At 43.6% G+C, this 18,574-nt stretch overlaps 2 protein-coding genes and 1 long non-coding RNA gene across 5 annotated transcripts in view; 2 read left to right on the top strand and 1 right to left on the bottom strand.

Annotated features, from left to right (window-relative positions):
* Positions 1-136: 136 nt before the first annotated feature.
* CG31128 (uncharacterized protein) lies at positions 137-1,050 on the bottom strand. Its single transcript, NM_170145.2, has 2 exons — positions 739-1,050; positions 137-684 (listed from the first exon to the last, which is right to left on the bottom strand). Exons 1-2 carry the CDS (start codon positions 1,004-1,006, stop codon positions 452-454), a joined length of 501 nt encoding a protein of 166 aa, NP_733000.1. The 5' UTR covers positions 1,007-1,050; the 3' UTR covers positions 137-451.
* A 5,318-nt stretch (positions 1,051-6,368) lies between these two features.
* On the top strand, positions 6,369-6,889 carry lncRNA:CR45649 (long non-coding RNA:CR45649). Its single transcript, NR_125244.1, has one exon. It is a non-coding gene; the product is annotated as a long non-coding RNA:CR45649 (long non-coding RNA).
* A 6,400-nt stretch (positions 6,890-13,289) lies between these two features.
* The window catches only part of nAChRalpha1 (nicotinic Acetylcholine Receptor alpha1), a 63,262-nt gene continuing 57,977 nt past the window's right edge, over positions 13,290-18,574 (top strand). For all 3 annotated transcript variants that reach the window (NM_001275988.2, NM_079757.4, NM_001275987.1), the window contains exons 1-2: positions 13,290-14,012; positions 17,814-18,552. The gene's annotated coding sequence lies outside the window, so the exon portion shown is untranslated. The remainder of the gene's footprint in view (positions 14,013-17,813; positions 18,553-18,574) is intronic.

The raw sequence follows: 18,574 nt of genomic DNA, 5'->3' as shown, positions 1-18,574 counted from the left end.
ATTCACACCCTTGCGGAATGAATCACCTACTTTGCCGTGAAGTAACAGACGCAATATGGAAAACAATGACAACTCGAGTTGATCACTATACTTTTAGAACATGGAACCAATTTACAGCTTTTCTGAATGGTTTTTTGGTCTGCTTTTAATTAACAATGTTTTTTTTTTGAAAAGCCACTATTGGTTTTCGACTTATGAATATCTCTCCCCACTATCGCATATTCCGAATAAAATCAACAGAAACAATATGATATGCCACGGCTCCCCTTTTGGCCAGAGTCATGTGCCCCGTGTCGCTGGGGGACAGTGGCAGACCCATTGTTGCCTTGATTTGTATTCGACTTGGCTAAGTGCAATGGCCACTTTGTTTTTCGGTATGTGCCCGGCCACTCGGAATTCCCCCATGCAGGCAACCTTATTGAATTTCCAGTGATATGCAAAGCAGCGCATCTCAAGACCATAGATAAGACCTCGACAGCAGGATGCCCAGAATGCCCAGGGCAGCCAGGCAGCCAGCCGTGGGAGAGCACTTGACCACCCCGTTTGTATCCTCATCGCAGATGCAGGAGTGCAGACAAATTTCGCAGGTGTCCCTCCAGCGCGATTGGTTTTGGTAGTAGATTCCGGCCAATTGCTGGCAGCCCAATTTTGGTGACCACAGACAGCACCAGTCCAAAATCGGACCTTTAAGACGCATTAGTTGCGATGTGGCAGTACATGGCTTACTCTCACACTTACCCGTAACGTTGTACTTGTGTGGAACACACTCATCCAAATTGTACAATTTTTCCGCTAAGCTGTGTGAAAACAATATCTTCTCTTTATCCGTTTTATTTTTACAAAATAGGCCAGAATGGGAGACGGTACATTTGCGCTGAATTTTATTGCAGTTTGAGCATAGAGGCTCTGCTATCTTTCCCTCCTTTAGGTCCTTCAACGCGCCACCTAGTCCTATATAGCATAAAGATACAATTATCCATGCTACCAGACATTTTCCGGTGTGCATGTCTTAATATAAAAAATGTAGTGTGTGGAATAAGTGTGTTTTTGAAAGATTGCTCTGTGCCAATGTTGTTATTTGAACAACGCTCTATTCATATGATCATTATATAGTCCCTCTTTGCCTTTAACATACATTTATTTCCAACATGGTAAAAGTATTTTTTAAGTGAAGCCCTAATAAATGCAGCATTAATTTTGAAACGATAGTAGTCGCTCAGCAGTAATTGAATTCGAGGAAATGCGAGATAAAATTGTAATTGCCAAGCATTTCCATGTGACCCAAAAAATAAATTTACCCCAGGAAGTTAAACAGTACTTGTATTTTGGTTTTTTTTTTCACTTTCTATTTTTCATTTGTGTGAATATATATCAGCCGCAATTTATCTGCCCCGTCACCTGTCGTCCTGCGTGCGTGTTCATGTGTGCAGCAGCGGTAGGAATAGAAGGATGAGGAGGGATCCGCCGGATAAGAAGGATAAGGGAGGTGTCGAGGCGACCCCACCGAACCTGATGAGGGTTAATTTGCCAACGGCTCAACAATTCATCAGCCAGTCCAATTAACTAAGCGCGACCCATTTCCCCAGCGTTGCGGCGCGACTTGTCGGCAGTTATAAATTTAAATTTAAAGGCCAAACAAGGCGCGATGCCAAGTGCTTTATCGCTGGCCCAGCAGATTTGCTCGAAATGAAGAAAAACTGCCTGCCCAGGCGAAATCCGAAGTCTAGCTGCCAGACAGGCTCTCACAGATGGTTACACCATGTCCTGGCTGTCCAGGTGGCCAACTACTTGAATTTTCTTATTTGGCCCACTCCCGATGACGGCGTTTGCACTTTATCCTTGTCAGCTGTTATCGTTTGTTGCGCTTCTGAGGCAAAGGACGTGTCCGCTTTGAGAAATTGCCGCACAAAAGTCAACGTGTAACGAGAAAATAATAAATGCCATTAATACAGCAGGCGAACAGAGACAGTCGGGAAAAACAGAAAGGGAAAGCTTCCCAAAAGAAAACGAATCGGGTATGAAATGGAAAAGCGGAGAGCATAGTTTAAGCACCTGCTTGGCTATAAAAGTCGAAGATTGGATACTCTATAAATTAGTGAAGTGAAGATTTTCAATTACATTTGTTAGCTTTTCTATGTGAGCTTACTTGCATTACTTGGGCATTTGACCTGTAAAATGTATTTTATTGTAATCTAATGTATAAATATAACACTGAATATTGACAAAAAGAAAGCCCTTTTACTAGAAGTAAAACACATCAAAGATATAAGCCGGTGAATAACAAACACAGTTTAAACTGAAAAGTCAACTTTTTCAACTGCCTATGTAAGCCATCATAAGCACTCCCAAGTATAAATGAATGATTTACATTTGATAGGCTGGGAATTATGTTATGATCAATTATTGGGCGGCCCATTCGCCGGTTTGTATGTTTTTGAGACCAGGTGCCGATTGTCACGCAATGGGAAGTTGGCCTAAAGGCTGCAGGGTTCTTTACTTTTATTGACAAACTCGACGGGAATTTGTGCGAAATGTGCGTGCGCGACTTGGCCAGGATATACCTTATCCTTTGAGTGTTCTTTTTTCCCTTTTTCCTGTTTTTTTTTTTTTTTTTGTTTTTTGAGGACACAAAAAGGGAACTTGCATGTGTGTGAGTGCGGTTTTGGTCTGGGCGTGGCCCAGGACATGGCATTTTTTTTGTCGTAGTTCCTGCTTGTGTCTTTTGTTTCCACATCGTGCCACTTGACATTGCTTGCGGTTTGTTAGCGGTCCGGGCGAATTCCAGTGTGCAACAATCTCGTACGGGAAATTTTGTTATTCAAAACACGACGGATTACCGTTCATTCCGCTTACTCACACACACACACACACATGCGTTTCGGTAGGGAGAAGAAGGCAGAGCACTGAGAGAAATAATAATAATAATAAACTAAAATAGTTTGGAAACATTATTATATACTAAATATCAAACAAAACAAGTAATTTTTCAAAAATTGGCGGAAGTTTGATTGATACTTTGGAACAATTTATGGCCTTAACCCAACAATGACTTAAGATACGAATACAAATTTTTCTCAGTGCACATACACGCATGCCTATGTGAAGACCGCAGGCGCCACCTTGCCCTGCGACTCTTGTCGCTGGCGTTGTCACACGGCGCACATTTGTTAGACACTAAGCCCGTGTATGCCTCTCCGGTCGGGATAAGAATGTTTATTATGTTTATCACACACACACATACACACTCAAACACATACCGTCTCAGGACAGAGAACGCTCACAACTACAAGCCAAACCGCAAAGCAACCGCACGTACAGAACTTAAAGGGCCTGACGGCGAATGACAGACAACAAAACAGCAAAATGAAGCCGCCGCTTCCGTTTCCGCTCGCAGCGGCCATTGTCTTTCGTAACTAACTTCAAAATGGCGATGCGCTGTGCCGCTCAATTATGGCCACGCCTACGACTTTTGGCATTTTCCAGTGCCTTTGGTCCTGCCCGTTTTTATTTCGCATTATTAAATGCTTCAGGTAGCTACTTAAACACGTTTTCGATTAGAGCAGCTGCTGTCATTACTCAAAGTTGCGGGGGGAGTGGCGGCAACGGTAGTCCTCATTCTCGTCTGTCTTTTTTGGGGGGGAGATTTCCTTTTTCCGTTGCCCCTACCTGCGATTTTCATTCTTTCCTTTCTTTTTTGTATTGTGTACATCTTCAATATTTTATAATAAAGTGAAATTCCAGGAAGAGGAATACAAAAATGTGCAGCTAAAGTTGCGCCAGTGGGCGAGCTGAAATGAGATTGAGGAGCAGGTTGGAGCAGCTGCTTACTGGAGTGTGCTGATAAGACTCGGGATCAGCTTAAAAGAAAGGGAAACTTACAGTATTAAAACCGAACTCGGGCAAGAGGAGCAGGAAGTATTATTTTTGTAATCACTAGACTACTTCATTTCCCCTCGCTGATAAGCCAGCCTTAAATTTATATTGCTGCAGTTGTGGAGTGTACTTGAATGTTATCAGCAACTTTAGTTTTGCACAAAGAAAACTTGCTAACTGCAATCTTTAGAAGCGGAAAAGTAAATAGAAAAATTTGCAGTCAATAAATAAAATTTACTTATTCTCCTACAAACCGAAACAGTGCAAAAAGCAAGTAACTTATCAAGCTAGGTTAGTTTTAGAACACAATATTATTTATATAATTCATGTTCGCTTCTTAAAGTGTAAGTAAAGTATATTTTTAATTTTAATAGTAGTCAGAAGCATACCATCGTTGAGATTAAACTGTATGGAAAAAGACCAACCCTTGTAGTCACTCCCTCGTTTCAGTGAGTCTGAGCATCTCGATGTAGCCATGCCAACCAAGCCGAGAAGCTGGGCGAATCCATCATGGAACCGTTGTACGTAGAATTTCTCGAAAACATCCACAACCTGTCATAATTTGATGTCTTAAGCTGCCAGATGGGCGGCTAGAGTGAAGTGGGGCTGGGGCCTCTTTAAAAATAAATCTGACGGTGCTTTAATGTGGGATCCTGTTATCGCCGACGACGTGCAGCTGTCGCTATTAGCGTGTGACTGCCGTGGCCTCCGTGGCCGTTCCCACTTCCATTCGCAACTCCCCCCTTCCCTCTCGAGTCCTTTTCGTCCTGCCAAATGGCTGCCGTGTTGTGCCTTCCCCTCATTGCCTGATGCGGCGTGTTGACAGGATATTTACAGGATTTCTATCAATATGCCGGCATTAGCACGTACGCCTGCAATGAACGTGAACGTGAGTAATGCCAGGCAAAAACAGAAATATGGCGAATTCTGCCTGAATGAGAGACAATGAAAGCATCTAAACGGAACTCGCCATCATTAACTTGGCTTCTAATTTAATCATATTTCAACAAACCAGTTTATTACATTAGTGATTCCAAAAAAACACTCTGTTTTTGTATACCTTACTTAGGTTGCTATTCAATAATTTATTAGTTGTGTAAAGAAAGAATCTTTAAAATACCTTACTGCGTTTTTATAGAAAGACCCAATGAAATGGGCTCAATTCAGCTAATTAAATTTACTTTGTTTTTTCTTTTAAACGTCTCTATTCCTGACTTCCATTCATTGTATTCATTGTGCATTGCTCTGATTGCTACGATTTCTCGCTATTTCTTTAGCAAATTGAAAGATCAACAAGACTCAGGTGGCTGGCCGTTAAACTTATTCCTCTTAAATTATTTACATTTCATTTGTACCTGCAGTCGCTGGCTTCAATGGGTTAAGAGACGAGGGCCCCAGTCAATTGTTACCAGTCAAACAAAAACTGGCACAACAACAACAACTAAAACAAAAACAAAAACAAGTACAAGTACAACAAAAAGGAGCCCAAGTATTTGTGCTATTTAAAATTTGCTTTACCAAACGTCAAGTGCCTGGCAGCGGCAGTCGGGCCAAAGTGCCACTCGGTTCAACTTAACTCTTGACCCCTGACCCCTGGCTTTTGCCACGCCCCTTCCGGCCACCAAGCCCGTCCACTTGGGCCTGGCTTATGTGTGTTGGTAACAGAGGGAGAGAGAGAGAGCGAGAGAGCGAGAGAGAGGCGACGAAGGCCTATTGGCCATAAATTATTAATGATTACTAGCCCGAAATTACAGTTAACTCACTTATTTGCTCATTCGCAAATGAAGGCCAATTGCAGCTGGTTGGCAAGAGGGGTGAAAGCGGAGTCTAATTTATTTTTACCACAGGCCGGGCAAAAAGATGAAGAAGGGTTAGTCTCCAGCTAATTGTGGGTCCGATTATGTTTAAATATTTATTTTGATTGTTGAAATTGCGTAGGGGCGGCAGCTCGGCATCTATCCAAAAACTTCTCTCATTTCATATTCATAACAACTTTTTCCTATTTATATTTCATATAATTTTATGCCTGCTGCGCATAGGCAAAATGTATCCTATTTCATGCGAAATTGCGCATTTTTATAAGCTATTTGTTTCTTGTGGACTTCCGCCTAAAATGGTATGCGCCCCCCAATTGATTTTCATTATTAGCGGGAGCAGGACTCAAATCAAAATACCATTTTTTTTTGTAGACATTTGCTGATTGTGTTTGATTGTTGTCTTGGCCCCGTAATTCGCTGACTTTATTATGCCGTCTCTGCCTGTTTTACATTTGATTATTCCGAATTGTTTGCTTTATGTTCAAGAGTACGTAACATTAAGTTAGCAGTCTAATTCGATTCATGGAGTGCACTTTCTAGATGGTATATGGTAGGTGGGTGCTTGTTCTTATATTTTTATAAATTATAATACGATTCATCTACGATAGTCTTCATCTATTGTAATCCAGAATGGTTCAGAATGGTTGCCTTGAAACTCATTTCAAACTTATATTAAATCAATTAAATTTGCCCATAACCCAAATATGGATTATCCTGAATGGCGAACAACTTCGCACTTGAGTTCGTGGCGCTCCCAAAGAGTGGAGATATCCTTTCATAGGAGCGAACAAAGCGAACGGGGAGAAATCCACACGGCTGCCTTGCTGAATGAAAATAGATGGTGAAAAGTCGATGAGCATGTGCATGGAGATGGAGCGGGTGCAGATTGAAAGAGTGTTGACGGCAAACTATTGAAGAACTATTGAAAAGTATTCAGGCGCGGGAAAGTCTCAGCTGGGGCAGTGGACTAAATGGGCGCGGCACGAGTGGCCGGTGGGCGTGGCAGGCGGACAGAAGCAGGAGCAGCCTACACAGAAGCCAGCAAGAATGTGTGGACAAAAACAAAAATTCTTTCAAAAGCACTCAGCAGCCCAAAAAGCGTGGATATATACATATACACATGGAAACACAGACACACCCACACACCCACACAGCTTCAGTTAGTTGCACTGAAAAGAGGATAAACTGCATTTTTATCTTTAAACACACTTCAAGTGGCGTCATGGGCGTTTTTCGGGCAACGACAGTGGGAGTGGCAGCAGCCTAACAGGCACGAAACTCACAAACACAAGTGCACGCGCACCTGCTGTCGAAAGTGTGAGTGTGTGGGTGAGTGCACGTTGCTGCAGCTAGGAGTGTGTCTGTGTGCGGCAGGTGTGCTTTTGTCACAGCTCGTCCTTGTTATTATTATGATTATTATTCAAGTCATCAACGACGGCCATAAAGCAAGTTTCTGAAGGAGCCGCACTTGCACTTCAAAAACGCAGCGAACAGTTATGAAGGATCGTTAAGAACGCGAAGGTGCCTTCGTCACCCATTAAATATATCTGCTCGGATTGCCGTTGAATTAATCACCGAAAACCCCACCCAAAAGCGGTCGATCGAAATGGCCAAACTATTTATGAAATCAGGCATTTTGGCCTTTTCGCTTAAGCGAGTTGTGCGATAAACGCTTGGCACCCGGTTGCCATTTGCCAGCCACGCCCATAAAGACATTACGCGATAAGGCCCAAGGTAACGACATTGCAGCAGGATTCAACCCCCCCTCCCCGTATGCTCCTTCAAATTTTTTCGGCGATTTATTGCCAACCTTCAAAAGGCGAACTATGCCAATTTCTGGCTGCGAGCTGGCAGCGAAAAGGGAGTGTGAGCTAGAAGTGCTTTGCATAACGGCAAAAATTAATTTTTTAACACGCACACTGCCAGAATGAGATAAAAAGAGGTGGTGCACACTGAGAAAAACTTGTCTTTGGGATACTAATTTTAAAAAAGAATTTAAGTAGTTTGATTAATTGCTGTTAAGAGCATAGAAAATCAATGACCAATTGACCTAACCTGTAAAGCAAAACTATATAATATTATTTGCTAGCTTTCAATAGCATTATATACCTATCAAATAAATTTATGCATTTTTTCTTGCAGTGCAGGAAGAGATACAGCGAAGGAGAAGCTCGCTGCGCGTTGACACTGATTTTGACGCATTGCTCCCAAAGGATGTGACCCAAAAAGTCGGTGCGGCAAATGAGCAAATGTAGGCGTTGGCAGAAAGGGAAGCGGCTACAGAAACCGGTTAAGTGTTCGCCAGTCTGGAGTGCTGGAAGCCCGCTCACGGAATATGAGAGCTGTCGGGTTCGCAGTGATGTGCGAATCCGGGCACCAAGGATCTAGGAGGTGGGTGCTCACCTAGTCGTTAGCCGTGGTTTTTAATTTGCGACCGACTTCTGAGCGGTGGCAGCGTGGCACAAAGTGAAAGGCAGACGGGCCGGGCCCTGTGCAGTGGCAATCAGACAGAAGAGATCCCGCCATTTTAATATGCATATTGCGGGCCTCGAAAAGTTATGTTAGGAGCTGCAGGGCAGGAAGGGAGTCTCTTTGAGTTGGTTCAACACACCCGAATCCGAATTCAAATCCAAATCCCAGAACCTTCAATTGATAGAAACGAACTGGTTCAATGCCAGGCCAAATGCCGAGCAAAAAAGAAAAAAGATGGAAAAAGTAACTCGCAAAGGATAGAGAAGGCAAAACACGAGCCAAGATGATTCGCTGCGAGCGTCGCACAAGTGCTACACAGTGAAAATGCAAAAGAAAACTGCTGGCTAAAAGGGGTGAAAAAAAGGAGTGGAGTGGGTGGGGAGGGAAATGCGAAAACGCTGAAAACCATGTCAGTTTCATGCTCGCGGCCGCACTTAACATTATTTCTGCTGCACCAGCTACGAAAATCCACTTCTTTTGTGGAGAAACAACAGAGGCAACGCCAGCGAAAACACTACCCACTACGTTCGTATAACGCATACGCCGCGTGGTACGTGCGCCAGCAGGTCAAACTTAAATATTTAATGAAGCGCTTAATGTGCAACTTCCCGTCCTCTCCACAACTTTAACCCTTAAGCACCCCTAATTGCCGAGACCCACCGTTGGCCAACCAGAGCCCATGCTCCCACTTTGTTTTTGCCCTTCTTTGGTCAAGCCGGTGAAAAAAAACCTGCAAATATTTTCAACAAATTTTTGCCTAATGCAAAAAATATTTTATTGTGCTGCTGGCCTCTGAAAGGCGGGACAGGTGGGTTTGCTCGGTACCATAAATTTGAGCTGGGGGAAAAACAGTGGAAAGTGGAATGGGCAACGGGGCTTCTCTGGCCAAGCAGCCCCGAAATATTTGCGGCGGTCCTCTAAGCCCTGGCATGCGGTTTTCCAGGCATGTGCAGCATTTCAAGCAGCGCACTTCACACAGAGCCAAAACAATAATATACGCACACACACACAACCACAAAAGTACAAAAACACACACACACACACACCCATATTGGGGCGAACAAAGAACGCGAAGGCAGGCAGCCAAATCCATTCAGTTTTTCGGACGCCCAGCGAAGGTAACTAGATGCAGGTGCTGGCTTAGTGATGTCATGATCTGGAACTATATCTGATTTAGGATATAAATAATTGGCCAGGAGGCACATAAAAGCTGAAAGGCCGATAAGGAATTGTTAAAGAATTGAGAATCGATTGAGAGCGGAAAAAGAAATTTGATCCTTCTATAAATGTAGTGAATTCTTTTAAATTTAACTTTTCCAAAGACAATTGGATATTTCTCAACACATTTAACGACTGTTTTCTAACCCATTTTGCAGCAGCAACCTGAGTTGGCCAACACTAAACTGCCTTTGATGACAAAGCATTGGGACCTTTGTACAAGCCAGCTGGAAAGCGGGTTTCTCCTGTAAGCCCGGCAAGAACAATGCCATGGAACAATGAAATATGCCCAGACAGGCTCAGAATCAGACCCAGTCTGGAGCGTTTTCTCCATCTTTCACTTCCACTCTGGCACACACCACTTGTATCCCATTAACGTTATCCATACGCCCCCCTGGCCGGGCGATTTACTTATTTACATCAAAGTCCGAGTCAAGGTGTTCGGCACACGATGCAGCCTGCCTACCAATTACCCACTAAACTTAAACCCACACACATCATTCTGTTCCACCCTTAGCTCACCCACACACACACACACGCACTTAAATGGGGATGCAATAAAGGGGGATCCTTGCGACAGCAGTGGGCACAATAAACTTGCTAACGTAACAAAATTCAGTTAACACGATGGCCAAGGCGACGAGCGTGGATGTCTGGGCTTTGGTTTTGGCGCTACTGCCCACATGTGGCCATAATTTTTAAGCGCCAAATGAGCGGCCATCCATTGGCCATGATGTCTGGCATTTGCCGTTTGCCATTTGCTATTTGCCATTTGTCCCGGCCAGTGCGACACGTATACCTTTGGGTGCTGGCCAAATTGCGAAATGCTGTAGCCACCGGAAGTGCGGGGGATGCGACAATATTCTAACCGTAGTTGGTGGCCTGCTTGGGACTAAAAGCTGCACGTTAAAATTAACAACTTAATTGAGAAGAAGCACATACAAATAGAACACTTGTCCGCTTCTTTGGTGTGGAATTACTTTATTCTTCATTGGCCAAACTCATTTGGATTCGATTCATTTAGATTTCTCAGCACGATTCATGACCTTAGCTCAGCCAAATAATAAAAACCAGAAAACTCAGGCAACCCTTTTTAGTTGGCTCGCAGCAAAAGCGGATACAGTCAGCAGCAATTGTGATTGAATTGTGGTATTGCAGGCTTGTCACGCACTGTCTGAACAAAATGTGCGTGTTAAAAACCTTTAAATACACACAAGCAATGTATATTTCGGACGAATCAGTAAAAATATTGCTCAAAAAATGGAATAACATACTTTGTTAGACTCATAATTAAATACCCATTCCATTGAAGTTCAAAATTAGAAAATTTAATTTTTGCATTTTTTTTGTAATATTGATGATGTTACCCCTTACAAAAAATACAAAAATTGAGAAAAGTCAAAATTAGTTTTTTTTTGTTATTATTCGTCAATAAATAATCGGTTTTTTGGCCAAAACTTCGGAAATAATAGTCGGAATATCGAATGTCATATCTCGATGTACTCGTAATGAAATCCCCAATCGATAAAAGTTTAAGTTTGAAAATTTTATTTTTTTTCCATTTTTTTCAAATTTTTATGATGTTACCCCTTACCAAAATTGCGAAAATTGAAAAAAAATTTTTTTTTTCAAATTCCACCAAGAAGTGGTAGAAATAATGAGTATTGATTAAAATTTGTTTAAAGCTGTTTTTAATATGTCTATAGGACCATTTTTGGCTAACTTATGCTGAAAATCCAAGTAAAAAATAACGAACTTCATCAAAAGTAGTTTTTGTTGTTTTTCGCCAAATAATAATCGGTTTTTTGGCCAAAACTTTGGAAATAATAGTCCAAATATCGAATGTCATATCTCGATGTACTTGTAATGAAATTCTCAATTGATTAGAATTTAAGTTTGGTAATTTTATTTTTTGCCATTTTTTTCAAATTTTTATGATGTTACCCCTTACCAAAAATGCAAAAAATGGAAAAAATTTTTTTTTTTCAAAATGCACATAAAGGTATGAAAAATCAAATGCATTCATAAAAAGCTCGAAGAAACTGTTTTTATTACCTCTATATGACCAATTTTGGGTAAGTTATGTTGAAAATCCTTTCTGAAACTAAAAATTTGAGTCAAAAGTCACTTACCGGCTGTTTCGTCAAATAATACCATATAGGAAACGGCCCAAAAGTTTTGAACGAGTTTAATAAATGGCACAAAACACTGAAATATTCCAAAAGCATTGATCATAGTCAAAGAGTTGTAACATGCTAATAAATACACTACCAAAATAAAATGGCTAAGCTTGGATCTATTCAATTGTCGCTCGAATTTCGAGCAACAAAAAGGCAGTTGGCATAGGACGAGCTTCAATTGTAAATATAGCCACGTGTTTGAATGCAAATAAATAGGGTAGCTGGCCAATTGGCCAGGCCAACATGCGACTGGGAATGCATTTCAAGTGGGGCAGAAACGGGAACAAAAACCAATCGCATGTCGCACAAAGTGCCAGGGCACACATTTTGTCAAAAATTCCCCCCAACACACAGACAAATGAAAGCCAAACACAGAAAGGAGAAACAAAAACAGCGAAGATAAAGAGAAAAAGTTTGTTTGGCGAAATGTGGGTTGGAGAAACCACAATCGAGACCATTATCAATTACACGCACAGCAGGACACGGCGGCAGGACAAACAGGAGCAGAAACAGCTACAGAAAAACAGAAACAGGAAGATGGGAAAACGGGCGGAGGACGAGCAGCGCAAACGAAATGAAAATACGCATAAAATTGCAATTTACATCAAATCCATTTGCACCCATATGTACAAGCACGCACACATACATACACACACGCACGCATATTTTTGCCAAATAAAATTCATTCACACGCATAATGAAACTCGCTCTCTTTTTCTTGCTCTCTTGCCAGAAAATGCAGAGGGCTAACAAAAGGCATGCCGAAATAAGGACAACAATGTTTCGAAATAAACAAACAAATGCGACTGGACACCCGGGGCGGTGGTGGGTGGTAAGTGCGGCATGGACCCACGCTATGGGCGGCGGGGGTGTGGCAAGGACGGTGGCAGCGATTGCTCTGATTAAGCAGCACACGCATTCATCGCCGCTGGAGAGTTTTTCGGCCGGAGAAAAATCCACGCCCTATATGTAAATTATTAGCCTGACTGCTTTTTGTTCGCCCAACTCGCGGCGACACAAGTCCCCTGGAGTTTCTCGCTAACAATTTGCGGGCGACTGAGAAGTGGTGGCCGAAAAAAAAACCCATGAGAGACACCAAATAAAAAAGAAAGAGACACTTTCAAGCGGAAGAGTGAGTGAGTTGGGCGAAGGATGCTCTCGGTTTGTAGACTTTTGCCATGTGGCTCAAAGTAAAACGCCCTTTTGGAGTTGCAGATAAGAGAGTGAAAGGCTAAGAGAACCATTTATTTTTATTTTGTCAATAGAACAAAATTACAAAACTAATCTAATAAAATAAGGGGAATACAATTAACTAAAATCTTGACACATCTTTTCGTACGAAAATCTATTGCCTACCTACAATATAATCTATCAACGCACCGCTGAAATTTCTTAACTAATTTCAAGCTAGCGCAAGACATTACCAAACACGAAGGCTGTGACCGCTTGAGAACCAAAGCCCAATGCTTACTTACCATCATGCCAAAGGACCTGCCACTCGAAGAGAGCGAGAAAGGTCCTGTATCTCAGAGATTCAAAGCAAAAAGGGTGGCTGCCCGCTCTTCAAATTTTGTCGCTTTGTGGCCCAGCATGCGCAGAGCGGCGGAGAGAACGTTGGCGAGCGCCACACGGCCACATCCCGAGCAGCATCCACTCCAAAGGACCAGCGGCGGCGGCCCCAGCTGCGAAAAAGTCTGCCGTGCAGCGGCGGCCATCAGTAGTTGTCTCAGAGCCCGCGGGTTGAAGAAATCGTACGCATCGAGCGAGTGACAAGCGCCGCGTCTCACCAAACAAAGAAAAGCAAAAGCAGAGCCCCAAAAAAAAGGAAAAAGAAAAAACAAAAATCCAAATAAAAAACAACAAAAATCCAAGCTAAAACAACAGAAAAACGTAGAAAACCCGCTACACTGACACAAAAACATAGCCAGTCTAACGAATATTTTGTAGAAACCTCCCACAACAGAAAAAAAAAAAAAACATTCGCAACAAAATGCTGCCACGAATCGCAGGCAAATGAGCCCGCTAGCCCCTAACGGCTCCCATCTGCGGCTGCTGCACAGCAGCGAGCCCGAGCCCGGTCCCGCATCCGCACTCGCATCCGCATACGCATCCGTCTACGTATCCGCATTCTCATCCACATCCGCATCAGCCACTCGCCGCGTCTCCCAGTGTTTGTGCCAGTGTTCAGCCAAAGCGGACCGCCAGCAATTGCAGTGTAAGGCGTCCGCCATTCGCATCCAAGCAGCAAACTAATCTAAACGGCGGCGAGTGTCGCATCTGAAATTGAGTTTCGCTTCCGGTTCCGCCGCGCGTCGCCCAATCCGTTTGGCCAAGTCGGTCGGTTGGTCCGCTTAGAGACGTTCCGTTCCGCACCGGTCGGTCGGTCGTTCGTTCGTCCGTTCAGACAGTTTTTCCTGTTCAAAAATTGATGACAACAGCGCAGCCCTGTAATGTAAGTCAGAGTCGCCACTTACCCTGCAACGCGAGGCCCCCCAATAGTGTGGGCTACATGATTCCTGCTTAACTGTTGCTCCAAACTGCGGCGGCGTTCAACGCCCCAGCCAGGCAGACATACAAAAAGGCAGACAAGCAGACGGACGGACAGACAGGCAAACAGACGGACGGACAGGCGTACAGGGGCATCGGAAATGTGTGTCAGTGTGCGAGCGAGCTCACTGTACTTGAGTATTGAGGCAAAGGCGAGGCTTGTGTTTATGCCAAACCCATGTCATGATATTGCTGAAGAAGAACTATTAAATGCCTAAAACATATAGCATATATCTGTATTTATAGGAATAAGCATAGTGATTGAAAGCTGTGCCACACAATATCATTTTTAAGTTGCAAAGTTCAGTGAGTTAATTTTTCATTAAAATGCAAAATGTTCCATCTGATAGATTTTAAATACTGAGATACATTTAAAAAGGTCACATCGCTAGATATTAATGGTATGCCTGCTAATTTAATCACAATTCAGTGACTCGTGTAAACAAATGTTGACTTCGCTAGGCTCACATGTCTGGGCTGCCTTTGTGTTGATTTTCTCGTTTTATTATTACCTCAAACGTTTTTCTCGTTTGCTCTAATGAATACGCTCCGACCTGTTATCCCAGTTTCGCCAGTCGCCTGCTTCAGTTGGTTCCCCTAACACGGCCCTCATTCCTTCCCCATCCACTTGCAGTCACATGCTACCTGCAAGGTAGCACATTACCCATACGCCCCGTACGCCAGCCACCCAACCAGTCAGCCAGGCAGTCAGTCAGACAGACAGACAGTCTCCTTCGGCTTGCTTTCCCAGCTTTTCTTTTCATTTCGTTTCTGCTTTTTGTTTTCGTTGTTATTGTTTTTAACGCAAATTCCCACTTGCTTAGTTGCCTGTTCTGCCTTGTTTTTGTATGCCATTGTCTTTGTCCTGACACACAAATGTTCCTTTATCTATATATATGTGTATGTGTATATATATATATATATATATATGTATGCTATACAGGCAGCGCCATCGTCTTGTTGTTTCGCAAATATTTGCCTTTTTTGAAGTTGATTTTTGGTCTCCGTCTGAGCGCCTTTTGTTGCCATCTCAAGTTCTCAAATTCCCCCTGCTCCACCAGCCCAGAAACGCCCCACACCGCGCCAATATGCTGATGAATCGTTGCTAAATTGAATATCGAGTGTTTATTTATATTGGCCGGCAAGTGTCACGCCCGCCAGCCAGCTAGCCAGCCAGCCACCCGTGACCATTGAGTCCGGCAAGCGAAGAGAAGCTCTGCAAATAATTTGAAATTGATGTATTATCTCGGAGGGAACGTGGCACAATTGTCTCAGTCGATGACCCGCTCGTCCTTTCATCCTGCTGCACGCTTAAGTAGTTTGTGCAGCGCAAACAAAATTAAGCAAGTTGCAAGTTGCTCGGACAAAAGTTGCCGTCACAATTGTTATTTTAGCGTTGCACAGTGGAAGAGGAAATTTGAGCAAACAATTTATAAAATAAACGAAGCGCTTGGCGGAAACTTGGGGGCATAAGAACTCCTCTCGAACAGAAATCAATATACAAATGAATCAGCTACATTTTGTGCACAAATTATTTTGTGCACTCCAGATGAAAGATATATATTTTTAATCAGCCAGGAAGCGAAATTCGATTGCAGTCAGCGTGGAATTGCTTTGTCGCTGTGGACCACAATTTATAGCATTCAATTTTCTATTTCCGCTGTCTGGCAAAATATTTAAGTCAGCTCATTAGTGGGGATTCCCTGGCGCGTAGCCGCACTTGGCCAGAACGTGCTACCGCATTCAATCTGGGCTTTAAGCGCCAACTCCTGAGTGCATTATGCGCTTCGCTATCTTTCCGCCAGAAATCTGGGCGAATCATTGTGGCCGATGTTGTGGCGCTGCACTTAGCTGACCCGCAGTGCCTACACAAGAATACTGCTCCATCTCCGCGGCATGGCGTTTTTATTTTTAAGCCAACTGCCCGCATTGCCTGTTTCGCTGCCTTTTCCCAGTCCGCTGCTCCTTTATGCTCCACGCACACACACACACACACACAAAGCGCCGCACATGGAGGCGCCCCAGAGATGCCCAGAGATACGGGAACATCGATGTCGCTGGTTTTGCTGGTGCTTTTGGTGGTGGTGTGCTGCTGTCTGATGGACATTTGCTGGCAGCTCTTGTGCCTCCTCGGCTCCTTCCCTTTATGCGCCACAAATGAAAATGCAGACAGACAACGGGCGCCAGCCGACGACAGCAGCAACAGCAAAAGCGGCAACAGCAGCAAAGGCAGCAGCAACATCGGCAGCAACGACAGCCACGTCTGACGATGACGTCGCATTTCTGGAGACAATGAAACAAACTGGACCCGGCACAGATCCCAGCCGAGTTCGTTGACAACTGTGTCTCGTCCTGGCCCCTCGTCCTTTTGGCCATGCCCGTTTCTGTTTGTTTAACATGCATTTGAATTATGAGCCAACTGAAAGGCATACTAAAACCCACCAGCACACACACACACACACACAAAATAACCAAACAACTTTGGCTTTAATTCATAATTATTTTTATGTCAGCGCACTCATTAAGAGTTGCAAGCTTTTCATTCCATTTCCATTTTCACTTGCAACTCCCTGCTACCAGCCATTTCCCATTTTTTTACTGCCCACATTTTTGCCATTTTTCCATTTCCCATTTTCCTCTTTTGCACTTTATCCAGGCTTTGTCATTTGCATTCCACATTTGGACTCCTTTTAGCATTTCAAATGTTCCCACTGCACATTTTGTTCGTTTAAATGGCCCAACATTTTCTGCTCCGTTGTGCATTTTGTGACTTTTAATTGCAGTCCTCAATTACTGAATGAAAAGCAATAATAAATTGGACGCCGCATGAACTTTGCTCGTAGCTGGCCTTTAAGGGCTGCCATTTAAGTTTGACTTAAATCGGTATTGCCAAAGTTTGCGCCAACGAATTCCTTACGAAATTGAGCCCGTTCAGCGTTATTGCAATTTAACAACTGCAAAAAAAAATATTTAATTTTCCCCTGGCAATTTGTCAACTGGGTGTGGCCCCTCCAAAGCCCAGACCAAGCCAGACCGAATCAGACCAGACCCGACCAGACCAGATACACACCATGTTGGCACATATACATGTCGGTACACATACATATATATATATATATATAAATTATCATTGCCAGCCAAAACTCAAATACGATAAATTGCCAGGCAACCGGGCAGCAGTCGAAGCAGCAGAGGAAAAAATCTATAATTTACACAAAATTCGTTTCCGCATCGGAACGCTTTTCCAATATAAATTGTTCCCATTCCGATTTCTCATCGCTTATAACATATTCATGCTGATGCCGCCAGATATGGCCATAATCACATCAGACTGGACCACCTTAACCGGCGACCTTAGCCAAACTGTCGATAGGAAGTGTGCCAAATGGCCAGAAGACGACAGTCTAGTCCTCGACAACTTGGCAACTGTTTTTGGTTAATTCCATTTGGCTGCTCTGCTCGTTTTTAGCCTAATTGATAGTACAATATTCATTAATTTTTGGCCATGAATATTATTACTATTTTGAAAACTTGCCAAGTTAGTTTTCAACAGACACACTCTTAACTTGATTTATAACTTTTTGGTTTATAAATAATTTATATTTGATGACTTTCTATAGAGGTGTCCTCTGTCAGCCTTCTTTTAGTTTTCAATTGACACTTTCCATTAAGCTTTCGTCCCGTTTCCTTGCCAAAATTTTTGCAGCGACAACAACATTCAAGACTGCTAACTGGAATTGCTTCGAACCATCACCATTAAAAAACGAAGAAACAACCACAACAAAGTGCTGCCAGCAACAAAAACGTAATCAGGAATTTAAGCAAAACCAAAAAGAAACATCAGGGACAGGCAGGTAGACCCAGGGAGCATGTTTATGGAATTGTCATCGTTAGCGAGCAACTGACGCAACAGCTCAAGGCATGTGGCAACAGCAGCAGCAACAGCAGCAGCAGCAACACTGAGCGGCAGGAGCAGAAACACCTGGCAAGAGAAGCAACTAGGAGCAGGACAACCTCCGCGGACAGGTGGTGTGCTGCTATAAAGCAGCACCATAGCTGCCATTAAAATAGACGCCGCGGCGCAACAGCAACGCTGCCGTCGTCATAATCAACGCCAGCGACAACACCACCCGCATCATCGCCATCGCAGACGACGACGGCGCAGCAGCAACATCAGCAGCAACATCAGCAGCAACAGCAACTGCAACATCAGCAACTGCAGCAGCAGCGGGCTGTTGGGCGCAGTGGGCGTGGCCGGCAGCTGCCCATTGCTCGCCACACAGCAACTAATCGAGGAGCCTGGCAGCAGCAACAACACAGGCGACGACGACGGCGGCGCAACAACGCAGCAGCAACACTGCAGCCTGCAACATCAGCAATCCGGTCGACGGCGACACTACGACGGCCTGTCATCTGTAGGCAATGCAACGCGCTGTGCAGCAACGGTAAGTGTAGAGAAAACAATTA

The sequence above is a fragment of the Drosophila melanogaster genome, chromosome 3R, assembly GCF_000001215.4.
Source record: "Drosophila melanogaster chromosome 3R".
Lineage (NCBI taxonomy): Eukaryota > Metazoa > Arthropoda > Insecta > Diptera > Drosophilidae > Drosophila > Drosophila melanogaster.
Note: the sequence above shows the minus strand (reverse complement) of the source record. Positions and strands in the feature narration are given on the sequence as shown.